This window comes from Herpailurus yagouaroundi, unplaced genomic scaffold (assembly GCF_014898765.1).
Source record: "Herpailurus yagouaroundi ecotype Mexico unplaced genomic scaffold, PumYag 184, whole genome shotgun sequence".
Taxonomy (NCBI): domain Eukaryota; kingdom Metazoa; phylum Chordata; class Mammalia; order Carnivora; family Felidae; genus Herpailurus; species Herpailurus yagouaroundi.
The window spans coordinates 7732048-7750869 of record NW_024412415.1 but is presented as its reverse complement, the minus strand read 5'-3'; the positions used below and the strand labels follow the sequence as shown (position 1 = coordinate 7750869).

Below are 18822 nucleotides of genomic sequence, written 5' to 3'. Positions count from 1 at the left end.
AAATAATAATAATAAAAAGAAAATTTTCATTTCATGTTTATATATGTATGCATTATGATATTAAATGAATTTCTTACTTTGAGTCATCATCTACAATTTTTTTTATGGCCCAAATTTTGAAAAACTCTGCAGATTTAAAAAAAGATATGTACAAAACTACTTAATAAGTATTCAAAAGATATAAAATTATAAAATGGCTTGCATATGTTACAAAATGATCTAATTTCATGGAAATCCAAAACAAGCAAAGCTCTATGAAAAAGGAAAAATAAACATACCAAACAGATCATTTATACTTTTCTTCTTTATCTATATTTAAAAATTTTCTACAAGGAACATGTCATCTTTAAACATATTTCTTGAATAATAATAGTTTTTAAAGTTTCCCAAATAATTATATATTGTATATTAGCATTTTCTTAACTATGTTACATGTGCACAGAAAAAAGACTAGAAGAAGTTTGCCAGAATGTCAAACTTTCAAAGTTTGCCAGAAGTTAGCAGTCATGGTTTTATGTGGTGGGATTGTGAGGAATTTTTAATGTTTTAGAAAATTTGGAAATGTTGGGGCACTTGGCTGGCTCAGTCAGAGGACCATGCGACTCTCAATGTCAGGGTTGTGAGTTTGAGCCCCATGTTAGGTGTAGAGATTATTTAAAAATAAAATCTAAAAAAAAGAAAAGAAAAGAGAATTTAGAAACTTTTCTAAAATGAACATGTTTTTCTTCCATAATAAATTTTTTTTTTTTTTTTAGTTAAGTAATCTCTACACCCAGCATGGGACTCGAATTCATGACCCCGAGATCAAGAGTCATGTGTTATACTGACTAAGCAGCCAGGTCCCCCTATAAATAAAAATGTTTAATAAGAGGAGGAAGAGAAGAGACATTTAAAAACAGCTTAGTTCTTTTTGTTTTTTAAGTTTATTTATTTTGAGGAGGCGGAGAGTGAGTGTGGGGGAGAGGCAGAGAGAGGGGGAGAGACAGAATCCCAAGCACTCTCCGTTCTCTCAACATATAGCCCAACATAGGGCTCAATCCTAGGAATCATGAAATCGTGACCTGAGCCAAAACCGAGTCAGCTGCTTAACTGACTGAGCCACCCAGGAGCCCCAAGAAGAGCATAGTTCTGATGATATCTTCCTGTTGCCCATTTTATACCCCCCACTGGATTTAGGGCAGGCCAGGGGAGCAAGGCAGACACCCTCACCTCTGCCCAGGGCAGCACCCTCTTTGTTTACCCACCCTGAAGTGGCCCTGCTGTCCTTGTGGTTTTTTCTTTCCATGTTATCTTGGGGCATGATTCCCTTATCTCAGGCAAACTAATTGATGCATGGTGATGCTCATAGGGCAGTGAGCTGTGTGTGAATGCAAAAATGGAAGAATGTCAGTAAGGAGCCTTACACATAAATAATGGGCATAACTCATTTGTGTGCCATTGAGCCTCACAGGAGTCATGCCGCATGCTCTTGCAAAATCTCCACAACCTCCAGTTTACAGATGAGGAAATAGGCTCACAGAGGCTCCATGCATGAACCTGTCTGTGTCGCAGTGTAGGTGTCTATGAAGTTTGCATATTTTGTGTCCCCAATCCATCACCAAGTTCTATTAACTAGGATCCCCTAAATAGCTTTCCAATCTGTCCCTTTATACCCTTTTCACTACCAACAACACTACCTCCTCCAGTTAAGCCCTACAGCAGTGGCCTCCTAACTGATCTCCTTCAGGCTTTTTGTACTCTCTGATTCCCCGTCTTTCGGAAATTTAAATTTGAACATGTCAGCCTACCCCACCACTATTACATAAGATTTTGTTGTGACTTCCAGTACTCTTAGGATAGAGACAAAATTCCTTAATGTGGATTACAGAGCCCTGTGTAGATACCTCTACCCACTCTGCCTCATGACTCACAATTTCCTCCCTCCTCTCTCTGTTCTAGCCCCACTGGCCTTTTAGTCCTTGTACTCAACATCTCCCTCCTGCCACAGAACCTTTGCATTTGCCCTACCTTCTGCCAGATCCATTCCTGCTGGTCCCTGTGCCTAGTTAACTCCTACTCATCCTTAAGAACTCAGTTCAAAATGCTACCACTTGCTAGGTCACACCCTCAACATAGCACCTTTTACCTTCTTTTCCGGATAACTAAATACAGTTGCAACTTTACATTTGATTAGTTGATGAATATTTGTTTATTTTTACCCTAAACTGTTCAGTTCCATGAAGGCAGGGACTGTGTTTCTTTGGATCACCAATCTCCAGTACTGAGCATAACACTTGGCCTGCTAGATGAGCTCATAAAATCTTTGTTATTAAGTGACTAGGTTAATGAACAAAACTCATTGAGTCTTCTGATCTGGTTCCTTTTCCTGAAAGGGCTCCCAAACTCTTCAAGAAGATAGGATGGAGGAACTATCATAATAATGCTTGCCATTGTTATGTGTAACAGGTCATCAAAGTAACAGCTGAGTCTACAGGCTGCATATTAGAGGCCTCCCTAGCACTCATTTCCACCCTCTTCCAAAGAGGCTCAGGAGGGAAGCCACTGTGGAGAAATCCCTGGGCCACCCTTTGGCAGAGGTGAAGCCTGGAGCCTCACCAGGAAGGCAGGGAGAGTGACAAGGCAAAGGAAGGGAATGGATGTTTACTAAGAAGGGACTCTGTTTTGGACATCATGTTTACATCTATCAACTCATTTATTCCTCCCCCAAAGCCCCATGTTGCAGATGAGAAAATAGACTCAAAGAGGTTGTGAAATGTGAGGGTTATAAAACCAATGCAGGGCAAAAAACTGAGTTTGAACTCACATCTGGCAGTCTTCCTCTAAAGTCTGGGCTTTTTCAGGCTATTTTCCTGGGCTCCAGCCCTCACATACCTCCCCCACTCTGTCATCTTAGAGCCCCAAAGTTTTTCATCATTAAAGACTCATCTATTGGCCTTTATCTATAGCTCTCTTTACGCAGTGTATGGTGGTTGAAATCGATACCCTGGAAACAGAAACTCAACATTGTAAAGGCAACTACTGTGAGACCTAAAAAGAAATATATAAACAAGATCCTGTGTTGAACTCGAGTTGGAAGAGACGAGTCTGGTCTCAGGATGGAGGTAAAACTGCCAACCGGTTGCCCCCAGCCCGACTCCGGCTGTCGCTGCCACCGCCAGGAGGAGGGCCATGATCTAAAGGAACAAGAGGAGTTGAGAAAACTGTTTATTGGTGGTTTGAGCTTTGAAACTACAGATGATAGTTTATGAGAACGTTTTGAAAAATGGGACACACTTACAGATTGTGTGGTGATGAGAGACCCACAAACAAAACGTTCCAGGGGTTTTGGTTTTGTGACTTACTCTTGCGTGGAAGAGGTAGATGCAGCCATGTGTGCTCGACCACACAAGGGTGATGGACGTGTAGTGGAACCAAAGAGAGCTGTTTCTGGAGAGGATTCTGCAAAGCCTGGTGCCCATCTAACTATGAAGAAAAATTTTGTTGGTGGTATTAAAGAAGATACAGAAGAATACAGTTTGAGAGACTGCTTTGAAAAGTATGGCAAGATGGAAACCATAGAAGTTATGGAGGACAGGCAGAGTGGAAAAAAGAGGATTTGCTTTTGTAACTTTTGATGATCATGATACGGTTGATAAAATTGTTCAGAAATACCATCACTATTAATGGGCGTAATTGTGAAGTGGAAAAGGCCCTTTCCAAACAAGAAATGCAGTCTGCTGGATCACAAAGAGGTCGTGGAGGTGGATCTGGCAACTTTATGGGTTGTGGAGGAAACTTTGGTGGAAGAGGAGGCTACGGTGGAGGTGGTGGCAGCAGAGGTAGATATGGAGGAGGTGATGATGGATACAATGGATTTGGAGGTGATGGTGGCAACTGTGGTGGTGGTCCTGGTTATAGTAGCAGAGGAGGCTATGGTGGTGGTGGACCAGGATATGGAAACCAAGGCGGTGGGTATGGTGGTGGTGGTGGTGGTGGAGGATATGATGGTTACAATGAAGGAGGAAATTTTGGAGGTGGTAACTATGGTGGTCGTGGGAACTATAATGATTTTGGAAATTATAGTGGACAACAGCAACCAAGCTGAGCACCCATGAAAGGGGGCAGTTTTGGTGGAAGAAGCTCGGGCAGTCCCTATGGTGGTGGTTATGGATCTGGTGGTGGAAGTGGTGGATATGGTAGCAGGAGGTTCTAAAAATTTTCAGAAGAAAAGGGCTACAGTTCTTAGCAGGAGAGCGAGCAAGGTGTTGTCAGGAAAGCTGACAGGTTACTTTGAGACAGTCGTCCCCAGTGCATTAGAGGAACTGTAAAAATTTGCCACAGAAGGAACGATGCTCCATAGTCAGAAAAGTTCCTGCAGCTTAAACAGGAACCCCTTCTTGTTCAGGACTGTCATAGCCACAGTTGGCAAAAAGTGCAGCTATTGATGAAGGCAATGTAGTGTCAATTACATGTACATTTCTGAGGTCTTCTATCTGTTGTAGCTTTTTCTTTTTCTTTTCGTTACCTGAGGTATATTGCCCTGTAAATTGGGTAGTAATCCCAGGAATAAAAATTAAGGAATTTTTAACTTTTCAATATTTGTGTAGTTCAGTTTTTCTATGTTTTAGTACAGAAATTTTAACAAAATACAGTTTTGAAGGTGTTTAGTTGAGAGTTAATAAGTAAAGAAGAAGGTCATTGTTAATTACTATTTTGAATGAATTTTGCTAATGTTAACTGTGAAGAAACACCTGCTGACTTGCAGTTTAAGGGAATCTATTCTCCGCATTTCCAAACCATGAAATGAATGGACTCTGACATGTGGAGAGAATAGATATTTGTATGTTTGCAATGTGTGTTTTTGATAAATACCTGGGCATTTAAATTAGCATATTTGTAAATTTAATAGCATTAAGATTTACCTTCAAATGAAAAAAATCTCAAAATTAAAAAGAAAGAAAAATATACATATAACAAAAATTGGAATGTGGAAAGTAAACGGGGATGATGAATCACCCATCATTCATATTGAGGAGACAAGAGATGCTATCTAAAATGGACAAATATATGACATTACACAAAGGGATAATGGTGATTACAGGAGAATTAAAAACAGAAGCTGTTGATGGGATTGCTTCTGGGGAGTAGAGCTGGGGAGAGGAGAGAAACTTTCATTTGTCATTTGTTTGTCCTTCTGAGCTGTTCATCTTTTAAAAAAATTACAGTGTTCTTCTGTAACTTTTCTAAAATTTTAGAATATTTTTGTTGCAAAAGACTAAACAAACAAACATATCCTTCCTTTAGAATGCAGGTACTGTGTGTTTAAAACTGTTAGTCTTGGGGCGCCTGGGTGGCGCAGTCGGTTAAGCGTCCGACTTCAGCCAGGTCACGATCTCGCGGTCCGTGAGTTCGAGCCCCGCGTCGGGCTCTGGGCTGATGGCTCAGAGCCTGGAGCCTGTTTCTGATTCTGTGTCTCCCTCTCTCTCTGCCCCTCGCCCGTTCATGCTCTGTCTCTCTCTGTCCCAAAAATAAATAAACGTTGAAAAAAAAAATTAAAAAAAAAAAAAAACTTAGTCTTGACACATGGAGGAGGTAGGTCTTTGGGTTTCCTCTGTGTCAGGAAGGACTTGAGTCAGGGGAGGGTCATGTGATGAAAATATGGCTTCCTAAGCAGTTGCCTCTGGGGAACGGGCATGGGAGAGAAGCTTGATAAATTTACCTTTGCAAGCACAGGGCCAGGCTGACAGAGGAGCACCTCTTCCCCTACATATTTCATAATGCAGCTCGCATTCAGACACACCCAGACACAAGAGGGTACTGACCCTAAGAGGGCCAGAAATAACCATCCCTGGTAACTATCTGCAGTGAGACTCTGCCCCTACCAGTGCCACACTCTGAGCAGGACCTCCTACCTGCCTGGGACCCTGCTCCTGCAGGATCCATCTGACTCCAGCTCCTCAGGGCCCAGGTGGATCTAGTCCCAGGAAGATGAGATGCTGAGTGCTCTTTGGTGAGTGTGATTCGGGTCCTGTTCCAGAACTGGCCATAGAGCACTGAATCAGAGCCCTGCAACCCTCAGGACCCAAGGATCCCTTCTTCCTCCTGAGGATTGGCACCCTCTTGACCTTTGCTTATCTGAAATTTATATCACTTTGGGCTACGGCAGCTGCACAAGAGGAGGGCTGGGGCACAGCTCGGGAGTGCCACTCACTGGCAGCTAAGAGCCAGAAGATTGGCATTCCCAGCACCAGAGAAAGTCCTGTTGATCTTTGACCCTCCGCCCCTCCCGGAGACTTGGCCCTCCCTCCTCTTTCTTCCCTTCTTCCCTGCTGGCCTCTCCCTCTGTTCTCCGTCTCCTCACTTCCCTGACACCCTTGCTCTGACTGGCCGTTTTTCCCCAGGGTTGTTGCTCACGCCAATCCTTCCATGCTGTCTTCAAGCCCTACTTCCTGCACATCTCCCAGCCCTGATGGGGAGAACCCAAGTAAGAAGGTCCAGTGGACTTCTGGGAGGAGGAGGACGTCATCTACGGACTCAGAGTCAAAGTCCCACCCCGACTTCTCCAAAGTACCCAGGTCCCGGAGACCCAGTCGGCTGACGGTGAAGTATGACCGGGGGCAGCTCCAGCGCTGGCTGGAGATGGAGCTGTGGGTGGACGCGCAGATTCAGGAGCTCTTCCAGGTGAGTGCTACCAGCAGGGTGGGAGGCCACCAGGGGCCTGGGAGAGAGCCTGTTGGGAGACCTCAGGAGGAGCCGGAGGGCCAATGTGAGAGAAAGCTGCTCCCAACAAGTGAACGTGGATTTGCAGTCCAGAAACCTGCCTGCCTCTGGTCTGGGCTCTACCTCTAACTCTCTTCAAAATCTGAGCCAGGTCTTTTCACATCCCTGAGACTTAGTTTCCTAATCCACAAGATGAGCCTATCAACGCCTGTCATAGCTCCTTTGTAGGACTTTTGTGAAGCTCAAATGAGATACAAGAGCGATTTTTATTTACTTCATGTCTTGACTTACTCTCATCCTGAACACACATACGTGTCAAGGGCTACATTGTCCAGGACTATAGCTATGTGTAGCTATTTGCCTTTCAATTAATAAAAATTAAATAAAATTAAAGGTTCATTTCCTCAGTCACACTAGCCACATTTCAAGTGCCCAGTAGCCCCACGTGGCTCATGGTTACCACACTGTCAGCACACATATAGAACATTTCCATCCTCTCAGAACAGACAGCAATGGACTAGAATAAGTCCTTGGCCCTGGCTCTGATGGACTCCCTTCAACTCCACCCTGTGAAAAGAATGGCTTTCTGCCCCTTGTCATGAGAAGTGGCACCTTCCTCCTGAGATAACTAAAAATTGGGATCCTAGAGTAGTCACAACTGCTGTTTCAGCAACAAGGGTAGCATTCTGAACACTTAACTCTGTGTTAGGCACTGCACCCAGCACTTGGCATGCGTTACCCCATTCAGCCCTCCCCACAACCCCTTTCGGTAGCTATGTTTTTACCTTGAAGGAAATGGAAGCCTAAAGATGTTGAGTAACAAGTCCAAGGTCATACAACTAGGAAACCAGGAGACCAGGAGCTGCAGCTGGAGCTCTGCCTGCAGAGCCTGGGCGCTTACTCGGGCAGCTTAGTGGTTCTCCAGCCCTGAGGTACTTCAGAAAAAACCGGATGACCTGACTGTGCCTCAAATGACTTTAAATCTACTAGGGTGGGGTCCAGGCACTGGTCTTTTAATAAGCCCCACAGTTAATTCTAGCATGTGGCTGGCTGAGAACCACTGCACCAAGCCACAGACCAGGAGTCTTGTCCACATACCATGGTCCTTTCTTCTTCTGCTTCTTGACTCAGCTCCTATCTTTTGTTTCTGGGGCAGCAAGGGGCTTGTCATTCTTCCGGGTAAGGGCTGTGTCAGTGGCCCTGTGATTGGGGGTGGAGGAGAATGATGCATGTGGCCCAGGCTGTCTTGTGAAGCTCACTGGGTCATGTATCAGTTTGGCCCAGGTGTCGACCATGTCCCCTGCGGCATTCTGGGCTCACTTGTTCAGTGTAGGGAGATGCCCTGGAACTGTGAGCAGAAGAGGCACATGTTTTTGGCCTGCGTCTGCTCTGCCCTTAGAGAACACCTCTACTGCCCTTCTATCCTGCTGGCACCCTCCCTCTCTGGAACAGTTTCACTTTCAGACTGTGGTACACTTGCACAAAAAGTCTCATATTTCAGACACCTCAGAGCAAATTTTTCCAGGCACTGGAGAAAGACACTAGACAAAGAACCTGCTTTTGCAAGATCAGTGCAGGGGGGAAAGCTGTACAATAATGAGCTCATCACATTTGAAAGCAGGATACGTGGGAGGACCACTCCCAAGCAATGACCGAAATAAAATACCTGGCCTGCAGTTGCCATGACAATTGTCCAAAGGTGCCAGGTGGCAGTTCCTCTCACAATCCCAGCACTTTTCAGCAGGAAGCATCCAAGTGCCTGGGGAAGCCCCAGGTGGCTGGTCATCTTAGGCAGAGATGGAGGCAACAGTGTTCAGGCTTACCTTGCCCCACTTCTACCCATATAGAGTCTGTCTCCACCCACCAGGCTCTCCTCGACATGCCCACCTTGGATAGAACTGCTGGGAATTATTCCAGGGATGCATCACTACTTGTTTAGTTTGGTTTAATGGGTTCCAACCTTACCTTGTTGGAGGGCCCCGTCTCATCTCACTGGGTATGCACCAGCTCTGCTGTCGTCAGAGGAACCAAGTCTGGGTTCAACAAAACAAACAGACTTGGGGCCCTAGAGCTCCTATTGTCCAGAGGTGGAGTGTGGATTTGGCTTCTAAGGAAGGATGTAAACACTCATGAGTTTGTTCTATTTTAAGGAGACTCTTGGGGCACCTGGGTGGCTCAGTTGGTTACGGACTTTGGCTCAGGTCATGATCTTGCAGTTTGTGGGTTCAAGCCTCATGTTGGGCTCTGTGCTGACATCTAGGGGCCTAGAGCCTGCTTCAAATTCTGTATCATCCTCTTTCTCTGCTCCTCCCCCCCCCCCCCCGCTTTCTCTGAAAAATAAATAAACATTAAAAAAATTTAAGGAGACTTGTCCAACAATATGCCCCCCGCCGATCCCACCCATGATTCCATGTCTCTTTTACGACAAGACTTCTTCTTTTTTTTTTTTTTTTAATTTTTTTTTAACGTTTATTTATTTTTGAGACAGGGAGAGACAGAGCATGAACGGGGGAGGGTCAGAGAGAGAGGGAGACACAGAATCTGAAACAGGCTCCAGGCTCTGAGCTGTCAGCACAGAGCCCGACACGGGGCTCGAACTCATGGACTGTGAGATCATGACCTGAGCCGAAGTCGGACGCCCAACCGACTGAGCCACCCAGGCGCCCCACGACAAGACTTCTTAAAAGTTTGTCCACACTCACATCCTTTCTTTAAAATGTTTATTTATTTATTTTGAGAGAGAGGGAGAGAAAGTGAGCACACAAGCCTGGAAGGGGCAGAGAGGGAGAGAGAGAGAATCCCAAGTGGGCTTCGTGCTGTCAGCACAGAGCCAGACTTGGGGCTTGGACTCAGAAACTGTGAGATCATGACCTGAGCCGAGATCAAGAGTCAGATGCCTAACTGACTGAGCCACCCATGTGCCCCCACACTCACATCCTTTACTTACCTTTCCCCTTTCTTTCACTATTCAAACCACTGAAACCTGGCTTCTGTTCCCATCATTCTATTGGGAGCTCTTGCCAAGGTCACCAATCACTGCCTTGGGGCCAAATCTAATGTACACATCAGCAGGGGATACTGTTGACCACTCTAGAGTTTTGAAACGTTCTTCCCCACGCCCCCTCCAAAAAGAAACATTCCTTCCCTATAGCTTCTATGACACTATCTTTTCCTGGTGGCAACTGGCATTTTGATGCAGGCAGCCCTTCTGATTTGGTGACATTTTAAGAAACAATCTATTAGATTTCCAACTTTAAAAAAGTATTGCTAACAAATATGTGAAACAAACACTTGTTAGCTCATCCCTGAGACTTACTTCATTGCTGGTTCCCATGGCAGAGAGATCAGGAGTACGGGGATGGAACATGGAGTGAAAGTGAGAAAGGAGTCAGATCAGGCAGCATCTGGCAGGAAACCACTTCATGCAATATCGACTCACAGTTTTACCATACTTGTTCATCTCAGCAGGGGTTGTTTGATATATCCACTCATTTCTGAGAATTCAAAAAATACTTTTAAGGAAAGAATATTTGGATTATGATATCAGCCCATATTCTCAGCTCCGGACTGCAATCGTAATCTGACTCTCAGTAATATATACATACTTTATATCCAAAATACGTGTAGTTAATATCATAAGTGATATGAAAAGCTTTTGGGGAGTCAGACTAATACTTTTTTTAGAGGTAGAATTCTAATAGTTGGAGTGCCGCTTTACTATTCTGCCCCACTCTCCACCTTCTGGAATTCCAAATGCACATGTGTTAGACCACTTGATATCATACCAAGATCACCAAGACTCTTTTGTCTTCTTCCTCCCCCCCCCCCCAGGTTTTTTTCTTTCTGTGTTTCATTTTGGCTAGTTTCTGTCTCTGTATCTTCAAGTTCAACTGATCTTTACTTTGGCAACGTCAAATATGCCATTACCTCCATTCATCCAGTAAGTTTTTCATTTAAAATACTGTATTTTTCATCTCTGGATGCTCCACATTGGTTTTTTTTCTCATATATTTCATTTTTCTCATTAGTATGTTCATGGTTTCTTCATCTGCTAATTCTGTCGTGTGTGTGTCTACTTCTATTAACTGATATTTCTCCTGGTTATAGGTCATATTTCCGGCTTCTGGTATGACTAGTGATTTTTTTGACTGGATACTGGACATTTTATGAGTTTCATGTTACTGACTGACTGGATTTTTTTTTTCTTCCTTTAAAGCATTGGGTCTTGTTTTAATTGGCAGTTTAGTTACTTGTGGCTCAGTTTGATCCTTCTGAAGCTTATTTTTAAGCTACATTGAGTCTAGAGTATCCTTTAATCTAGAGAATAATTTAACCCCTAGTCAAGTATGGCCCTTCTGAGGTCTCTACTGAATGCCTAAATGATCAGTGATGACTGTCCACTCTGACTGGATGGAACTTGATTTGTCTCCCAGTCCTGTGTGAGGTCTGGGAACTGTTCATCTCTGTGCCTTTGGTGCCTCATAGTATCTGGGCTTGTGAGGCTTTATCCTATGAATGTGCATCTTGTGTTCAGCAAAGACTCAAGAGAACCTTTATGCAGATTTCTGGAGGTCTCTTTTCATAACATCCTCCTCTCCCGAACTTTGTCTAGCAACTCCCAGCCGCCTCAACCCTGAACTCTGATCTCTGTCCTATCAATTTCGCAAGACCACTGTGCTCTCCTTGGGACCTCCCTCTCTGCTCTGTGGTCTGGAAATTGCCTCTAGGAAGAAATATAGGGCAATTACAGAGTTTGTCTCATCTGTTTCCCTTCTCTCTTAGGTAGTCCTGAGCAACCTTTGTCCAATGATTGAAAACATTGTTCATATATATTCTAGTTTTCTAGTTACTTTAAAAAAAAATGTTTATTCTTGACACAGAGAGACAACACGAGTCGGGGAGGGGCAGAGAGAGGAAGACAGAATCCCAAGTAGGCTCAGTGCTGTCAGCACAGAGCCCATTGTGGGACTTGAACCCACGACTATGAGATCACAACCTGAGCGGAAACCAAGAGCCAGACGCTTAACAACTGAGCCACCCAGGCACCCCTAGTTTTCTGGTTACTTATTTTGGGAGAATAAATTCAGTCCCTGTTACTAAGAATAAATATCTGGTTAACTCCCACTCAGCCTTCAGTTCTCAGATTAGAGGTCACTTCCTCCAGGAAGCCTTCTTAAATCCCAGGCTTGGTTATGTTCTCTTTCCATTGTGTTCTCAAAGTATCTCATCAGAGTGCTTATCGCTCTGTATTATAACTGCCATTTCACTTGTCTATATCCTTTAGGAGACTATAAGCTTTTCAAGGGCAGGGTTATGTCTGTCTGTCTTGCTGTTATGGCCCCAGCACTTATCACAATACTTGGTGCATAGCATGCCCTCAACAAATATGCATTAAATGAATGAAGGATGAACCAGATGAGCTAGAAACCAAGCAAGCAAAAAGGAAAGCCTAGAGCTTAGGGTGAAAGAGCTAACTTAGAACCCTAGCATTATTTATTTTTTAAAAGGCATGGAGGGGTACCTGGGTGGCTCAGTCAGTTAAGCATCCGACTCTTGATTTCGGCTCAGGTCATGATCTCATGGTTTGTGAGATGGAGCCCCACATTGGGCTCTGCACTGAGCACCGGGCCTACTTTGGGTTCTTTCTCTCTCTCTCTCTCTCTCTCTCTCTGCCCCTTCCCCATTCATGGTCTCTCTCTCTCTCTGTCTCTCGAAATAAATAAATAAACATTAAAAAAATAAATAATAGGGGCACCTGGGTGGCTCAGTCGGTTAAGCAGCCGACTTCGGCTCAGGTCATGATCTCGTGGTCCGTGAGTTTGAGCCCCGCGTCCGGCTCTGTGCTGACAGCTCAGAGCCTGGACCCTGTTTCGGATTCTGTGTCTCCCTCTCTCTGACCCTCCCCTGTTCATGCTCTGTCTCTCCCTGTCTCAAAAATAAGAAAATAAAACGTTAAAAAAAATTTTTTTTAATAAATAAATAAATAAAAAGGCATGGGAGGACTAAAACTGTTAACAGTGGTTACCTGTTGGCAGTTGGAGGAAGGAGAGGGCAGGTGAGGCTTCTTTTTCCTTTTTCTTAACCTAAAAAAATATATATATATCAACTTTATTGAGGTATAACTGACAGAGAATAAAATTCGAAGTGTACATTGAGATGCACTTTTTCATATGTAACCACTACTACCCCAATCAAGATATGGAACACTTCCATCATTTAAAAAGTCCCACAAATGGGGCGCCTGGGTGGCTCAGTCGGTTGAGCGTCCGACTTCAGCTCAGGTCATGATCTCACAGCTCGTGAGTTCAAGCCCCGCGTCGGGCCCTGTGCTGACAGCCTGGAGCCTGCTTCAGATTCCGTGTCTCCCTCTCTCTCTGCCCCTAACCCATTCGCATTCTGTCTCTGTCTCTCTCAAAAAAATAAAAAATAAACATTAAAAAAAATTTTTTTAATAAAAAAAAAAAGTCCCGCAAATAATGCTAAACAAATTATACAGCTTAAGTACTTATTATATATGTATCTATTTGTCTTCTTGACTGCCTCTAATATGTGGGCTCTTTGAGGACAAGATTTTTGTTTTGTTCACTGAAGCTCCCAAGTTCATAGTGCCAGGTTAATAACAGTAGTCACTGAACATGTATTTGTTGAGTAAATAGATCTTGAAGTATTAAATAATCAGAGGCGCCTGGGTGGCTCAATCGGTTGAGTGTTCAGCTCTCATTTTTGGCTTACATCATGATCTCACAGCTTGTGGGCCTGAGCCCTGCATCAGGCTCTGCACTAACAGCCTGGAGCCTGCTTGGAATTCTGTCTCTCTTCTCCTCTCTCTGTCTCTTCCCTGCTTGCTCTCTTTCTGTCTCTCTCTGTCTCTGTCTCTCTCTTTCTCAAAAACCAATAAATAAACAACGTCAAAAAGGATTAAATAATCAAAAGGAAAAGGTGAAATTATCAAACCTCTAGAAAATGTAAAGGTGAATATCAAATATTTATTCGAATCCACATGAGAAGAACTTGCTAAGCATTAGAAGAAGGAGAAGGAGAAGAAATGGCAAAACCCAAACTGAAGGGGTGCCTGGGTGGCTCAGTTGGTTAAGTGTCCCACTCTTGACTTCAGGTAAGGTCATGATCCCAGGGTCGTGGGATCAAGCTCCACCTTGGACTCCATGCTAAGTGTGGAGCCTGCTTGAGATTCTCTCTCTCGCTCTGCCCCTCTTCCCTGCTTGCATTCTCTCTAAAATAAAATGTAAAAAAATTAAACCCCCAAACTGGAAAAGACGATTAGTTACATTTAGCTATATATAAACATTTAGCTATATGTAAACACATATATTTCCCCAACCCCTTCCTCACACACAAATTTCCGTCATATGTAGAATGAACGTCAGGGCTAATCTAGTTTAAAAAAAAAAAAAAAGACTTCTTAAATCAGTAAGAAAAAACTGAACCCAGTAAAAAAAAAAATGAATGAGGCAGCAGTTGAAGTGTATTCTGGTGACCCTGGGGGTTTCCAAGACCCTTTCAGAGGGTTCCTGGTTATGTTCATAGTAATATTGAGATGTCATTTGCCTTTTTCACTATGTTGACGTTTGTACTGATAATGCAAAAAACAATGGTGACTCTCAGTGTGAATCAAGAAAGTGGCACCACGGGCACCTGGATGGCTCAGTTGGTGGAGCATGCAACTCTTGATCTTGGGGTCATGAATTCGAGCCCCATGTTGGGTGTAGAGAGTAATAAACAAACAAACAAACAGACTTTAAAAAAAAAGTGACACCAACCTGTGCTAGGAGTCATGCTCTTTATCACCATGCCACTTTCACTTAAGAAAGTCCTGTTGGGATGAGCACTGGGTGTTGTATGGAAACCAATTTGACAATAAATTTCATATTAAAAAAAAGTCCTTGATAAAGCAGTAAAAAATCACAAGTTTATTAAACCTTGGCCATTGAGTTCACATCTCTCTCTCTCTCTCTTTAATATTTATTTATTTTTGAGGGACAGAGACAGACCATGAGCAGGGAAGGGGCAGAGAGAGATGGAGAAACTGAATCCAAAGTAGGATCCAGGCTCTGTCTGAGCTGTCATCACAGAGCCTGACACGGTGCTCTAATTCACAAGCCGTAAGATCATGACCTTAGCTGAACTCAGACACCTAACCAACTGAGCCATCCAGGCGCCCCACATCTCTTTTTTTTTAATAGACTTATTAAAATAGACTTATAAAATAAATATGTTTATTTATTTTTGAGAGAGAGAGACAGAGTATGAAGGGGGAGAGAGGGAAACATAGAATCTGAAGCAGGGTCCAGGCTCTGAGCTGTCAGCACAGAGCCCAATGCAGGGCTAGAACTCATGAACTGCGGGATCATGACCTGAGCTGAAGTCAAGACGCTTAATTGACTGAACCACCCAGGTGCCCCTAGACTTAATTTTTAGAGCAGTTTTAGGTTCACAGGAAGACTGAGCAGAGAGTTCTCATGTTCCCCCTGTCCCCACGCATGCATAGCCTCCCCCATCATCATTCCCCAACTAGAGCAGTGCAATGTTATGGTTGATGAGCCTACATTGACACATTATAATGACCCAAAGTCCATAGCTTGTATTAGGATTCATTCTTGGTATTGTACATTCTAAGGGTTTGGACAAATGTGTAATGACATGTACCCACTATTATAGTATCATACAGAGTATTTTCTCTGTCCTAAAAGTCTTCTGTGCTCCACCTATATATCCCACTTTCCCCATTATTCCAACTGATCTTTTTACTGTCTCCATAGTTTTGCATTTCCCAGAATGTTGTATAGTTGGAATCATACGATATGTTTGGCCAAATTCAGATTGGCTTCTTTCACTTATTCCATGTGTTTGCAGTTCATTTAGTCTTTTCATGGCTTGAAGCTCATTTCTTTTAGTGCTGAATAATAATTCCATCGGCTGGGTGTGCTGTTGATTTATCCATTTACCTATTGAAGGATGTATTGGTTGCTTTCAAATTTTGGCAGTTATGAATAAAGTTGCTATAAACATCTTTATGCAGGTTTTTATATGGATATGTTTCCAGCTCACTTGAGTAAATACTAAGGAGCTTGATCACTGGATCATATGGTAAAAGTGTGTTTAGTTTTGTAAGAAACGGCCAAAATGTCTTCCCAAGTGGCTGTACTATTTAGCGTTCTTACCAGCAATGAATGAAGGTTCCCCTTGTTCCACATCCTCATCAGCATTGTGTTGTCAGCATTTTGGATTTTTTGCCAATTTGATAGGTATGTAGTATATCTCACTGTTGTCTTAATTTGCAATTTCCTACTCACATATTATGTTGAACATCTCATATCCTATTTGCCATTTGCATATATTCTTTGGTGAGGTATCTGTTCATATCTTTTCCGATTTTTCAGTTGGGTTGTTCCTTTCTTACTTTTGAGTTTCAAGAGTTCTTTGTCTATTTTGGACAATAGTCCTTTATCAGATACATCCTTTGCAAATATTTTCTCCCAGTCTGTAGCTTGTCTTCTCATTCCCTTGAGCTTCTTTCATTTTCAATTTTATAAACTCTGTATTGTTTAAAGTATTTCACTGACTATAATAAATTTTGTTTTTTTAAGTTTATTTATTTTGAGAGAGAGAGCACACATGCATGTGTCAGCAGGGGAGGGGCAGAGAGAAAGAGGGAGAGAGAACGCCAAGTAGGGCTCGAACCCATGAACCATGAGACCATGACCTGAGCTGAAATCAAGTGTCACACACTCAATCGACTGAGCCACCCAGGTGCCCCTGACTGTGATAACTTTTAAAGACAGCTTTATTAAGATATGATTCACATACCATACAATCACTCACTTGCAGTGTATACTTCCAATAGTTTTAAGTATCTTTGGGGTTATACAACCACAGCTTAATTTTAGGACATTTGATCACCCCAGATAGAAACCCTGTGCCAATTAGCAGTCACACCTCATTCCTTACCACCACCACTCCCAGCCCTAGGCAACCACTAATCTACTTTGTGTCTCTATGGATTTATCTATTCTGGACATTTCATACAAGTTGAATCATAATATGTGGCCTTTTGTAACTGGTTTCTTTCACTAGCATAATGTTTTCAAGGTTCATCCATGTTGTAGTCTGAATCAATGCTGTGTTCCTTTTATTGTTGAGCAATATTGTATAGCTACATTATATTTTATTTATCCATTCATCAGTTGATGGAGATATGTATTATTTTACCTTTTGGCTATTATGAATAATACTGCTATGAACGTTCATGCAAACTTTTGTGTCAACATGTTTTCATTTCTCTTGGGAGTAGACCTAGGAGTAGGATTGCTGGGTAGGGTGACAACTCTATATTTAACATTTTAAAGAACTGCCGGGGAGCCTGGGTGGCTCAGTTGGTTGAATATCCGACTCTTGATTTCGACTCAGGTCATGATCTCACAGTTGTGGGTGTGAACCCTGCTTGATTTTCTAGCTCCTTGGGGCGCCTGGGTGGCTCAGTTGGTTGAGCATCCGACTTCAGCTCAGGTTATGATTTTGCGGTCCATGGGTTCGAGCCCTATGTCGGGCTCTGTGCTGACAGCTTGGAGGCTGGAGCTTGCTTCGGATTCTGTGTCTCCCTCTCTCTCTGACCCTTCCCAGCTCATGCTCTCTCTTTCAAAAATTAAAAAAATAATTTTTTTAATTAAAAAAAAAAAGATTTTTTAGCTCCTCTCCCTCTGCCCCTGCCTCTTTCTCTCAAAACAAACAAACAAACAAATAAAAAAGAACTGCAAAACTGTTTTCCAAAGCAGCTGTACCATTTTAGATCCTTACCAACAACATGCATACACCTTTGAAATTAAACAGGCACTCTTTTTATTTTTTTTAAATTTTTAAAAATATTTATATTTGAGAAAGACAGCACATGAGCACGGTAGGGGCAGAGGGAGATGGGGTGAGACAGAATCTGAAGCAGGCTCTAGGCTCTGAGCTATCGGCACAGAGCCCGATGTGGGGCTCAAACTCATGAGCCGTGAGATCATGACCTGAGCCGAAGTTGGATGCTCAACCGACTGAGCTACCCAGGTGTCCCGAACAGGCACTCTTTTTAAAGAACCCTAGCCCTGTTTCAGATAGAAGATAGTAGGTATTCAGTAAGTGTTGAATGGCAGAATGAATGTGTGGTCTGAGTAAGGTGAGGAGACAGACTGAACATGGAAGTAGGGTAGGAGATGGGTGAGCCCGACATAACATTCACTCCAGCACCAGCTAGCCAGGCCCCTCTGAGCCCCATGTGATTCCCAAACAGGGTCAACCAACTCCTCCTGAGCCTGAGATTGACCTGGAAGCTCTCATGGAACTATCCACAGAGGAACAGAAGACTCACTTGGAGGTAGAATGTGGGCCTGGGGTTGGGGAATGGAAGCTGAGCTTAGAGAGGGAGGAGCCCAGGAACTCAGGTTTTGCCTCCTTGAGTGGCATGGGGAGAACGAGTTCAGAGGAGAAGATTCCTGGGAAGCTGAGTGGAGGCTTGTGGGAAAGTTCTGTGGCTCAGGGACTCACTCTTTGTTCTTTTCCACCAGGCTCTTCTCCAAAACTGCCCCCGCCCCACAGAGGTAAGGGATGCTCTGCTGCTCTGGGGGTAAGCGGGACCTAGAGGGGAGGCAGCTAATGAAGAGGAGTATTTGAGAGGAAGGCTTAGCGCTAGGTCCTTCTCACCTTCCCCAGTTCTGGAGACATGGGGTCAGGGGAGATTAAGAAGGGCATTGTGGTGGGTGAGCGTGACCCCTTTCCTTGATCTCATCCCTGTTTCTCTTTCAGTCTTTTATCTCTGAGCTGCTCAGTCAACTCAAGAAACTCCGGAGACTCAGTCGGCCTCAGAAATAAGCCTTGGGAGACTACCTTCAGCAGCCTTAGCACTGCCAGGCCTGCCCTGAACCTCAGAATCCTGGGCTGAGAGGGAAATGGTCCCCTGGGACAAAGACAAGGAATGTGGAAGATGAGAAGGGACATTTGGATACCTCTTGTGTATGTGTAGCCACAGCTGGTTCCTGTTAGCTAGGCTTTCTGGAAGCCATTCATGGCTGTTGCCCGGTACTTTCCTTGGCAGCCAAGTGGATAAAACCTTTGGGAGCCCCAGCTGAA

At 43.6% G+C, this 18822-nt stretch overlaps 1 protein-coding gene and 1 pseudogene across 2 annotated transcripts in view; both read left to right on the top strand.

Annotated features, from left to right (window-relative positions):
- PPP1R14D (protein phosphatase 1 regulatory inhibitor subunit 14D) overlaps positions 1 to 18822 on the top strand; it is a 26428-nt gene extending 7606 nt beyond the window's left edge. For both annotated transcript variants that reach the window (XM_040492318.1, XM_040492317.1), the window contains exons 3-6: positions 6382 to 6660; positions 17987 to 18070; positions 18261 to 18293; positions 18499 to 18822. In XM_040492318.1, coding sequence (XP_040348252.1) covers positions 6406 to 6660; positions 17987 to 18070; positions 18261 to 18293; positions 18499 to 18564 — 438 coding nt within the window. In that variant the 5' untranslated portion in view covers positions 6382 to 6405 and the 3' untranslated portion in view covers positions 18565 to 18822. The remainder of the gene's footprint in view (positions 1 to 6381; positions 6661 to 17986; positions 18071 to 18260; positions 18294 to 18498) is intronic.
- LOC121041522 (heterogeneous nuclear ribonucleoprotein A3-like) lies at positions 3081 to 4236 on the top strand (annotated as a pseudogene).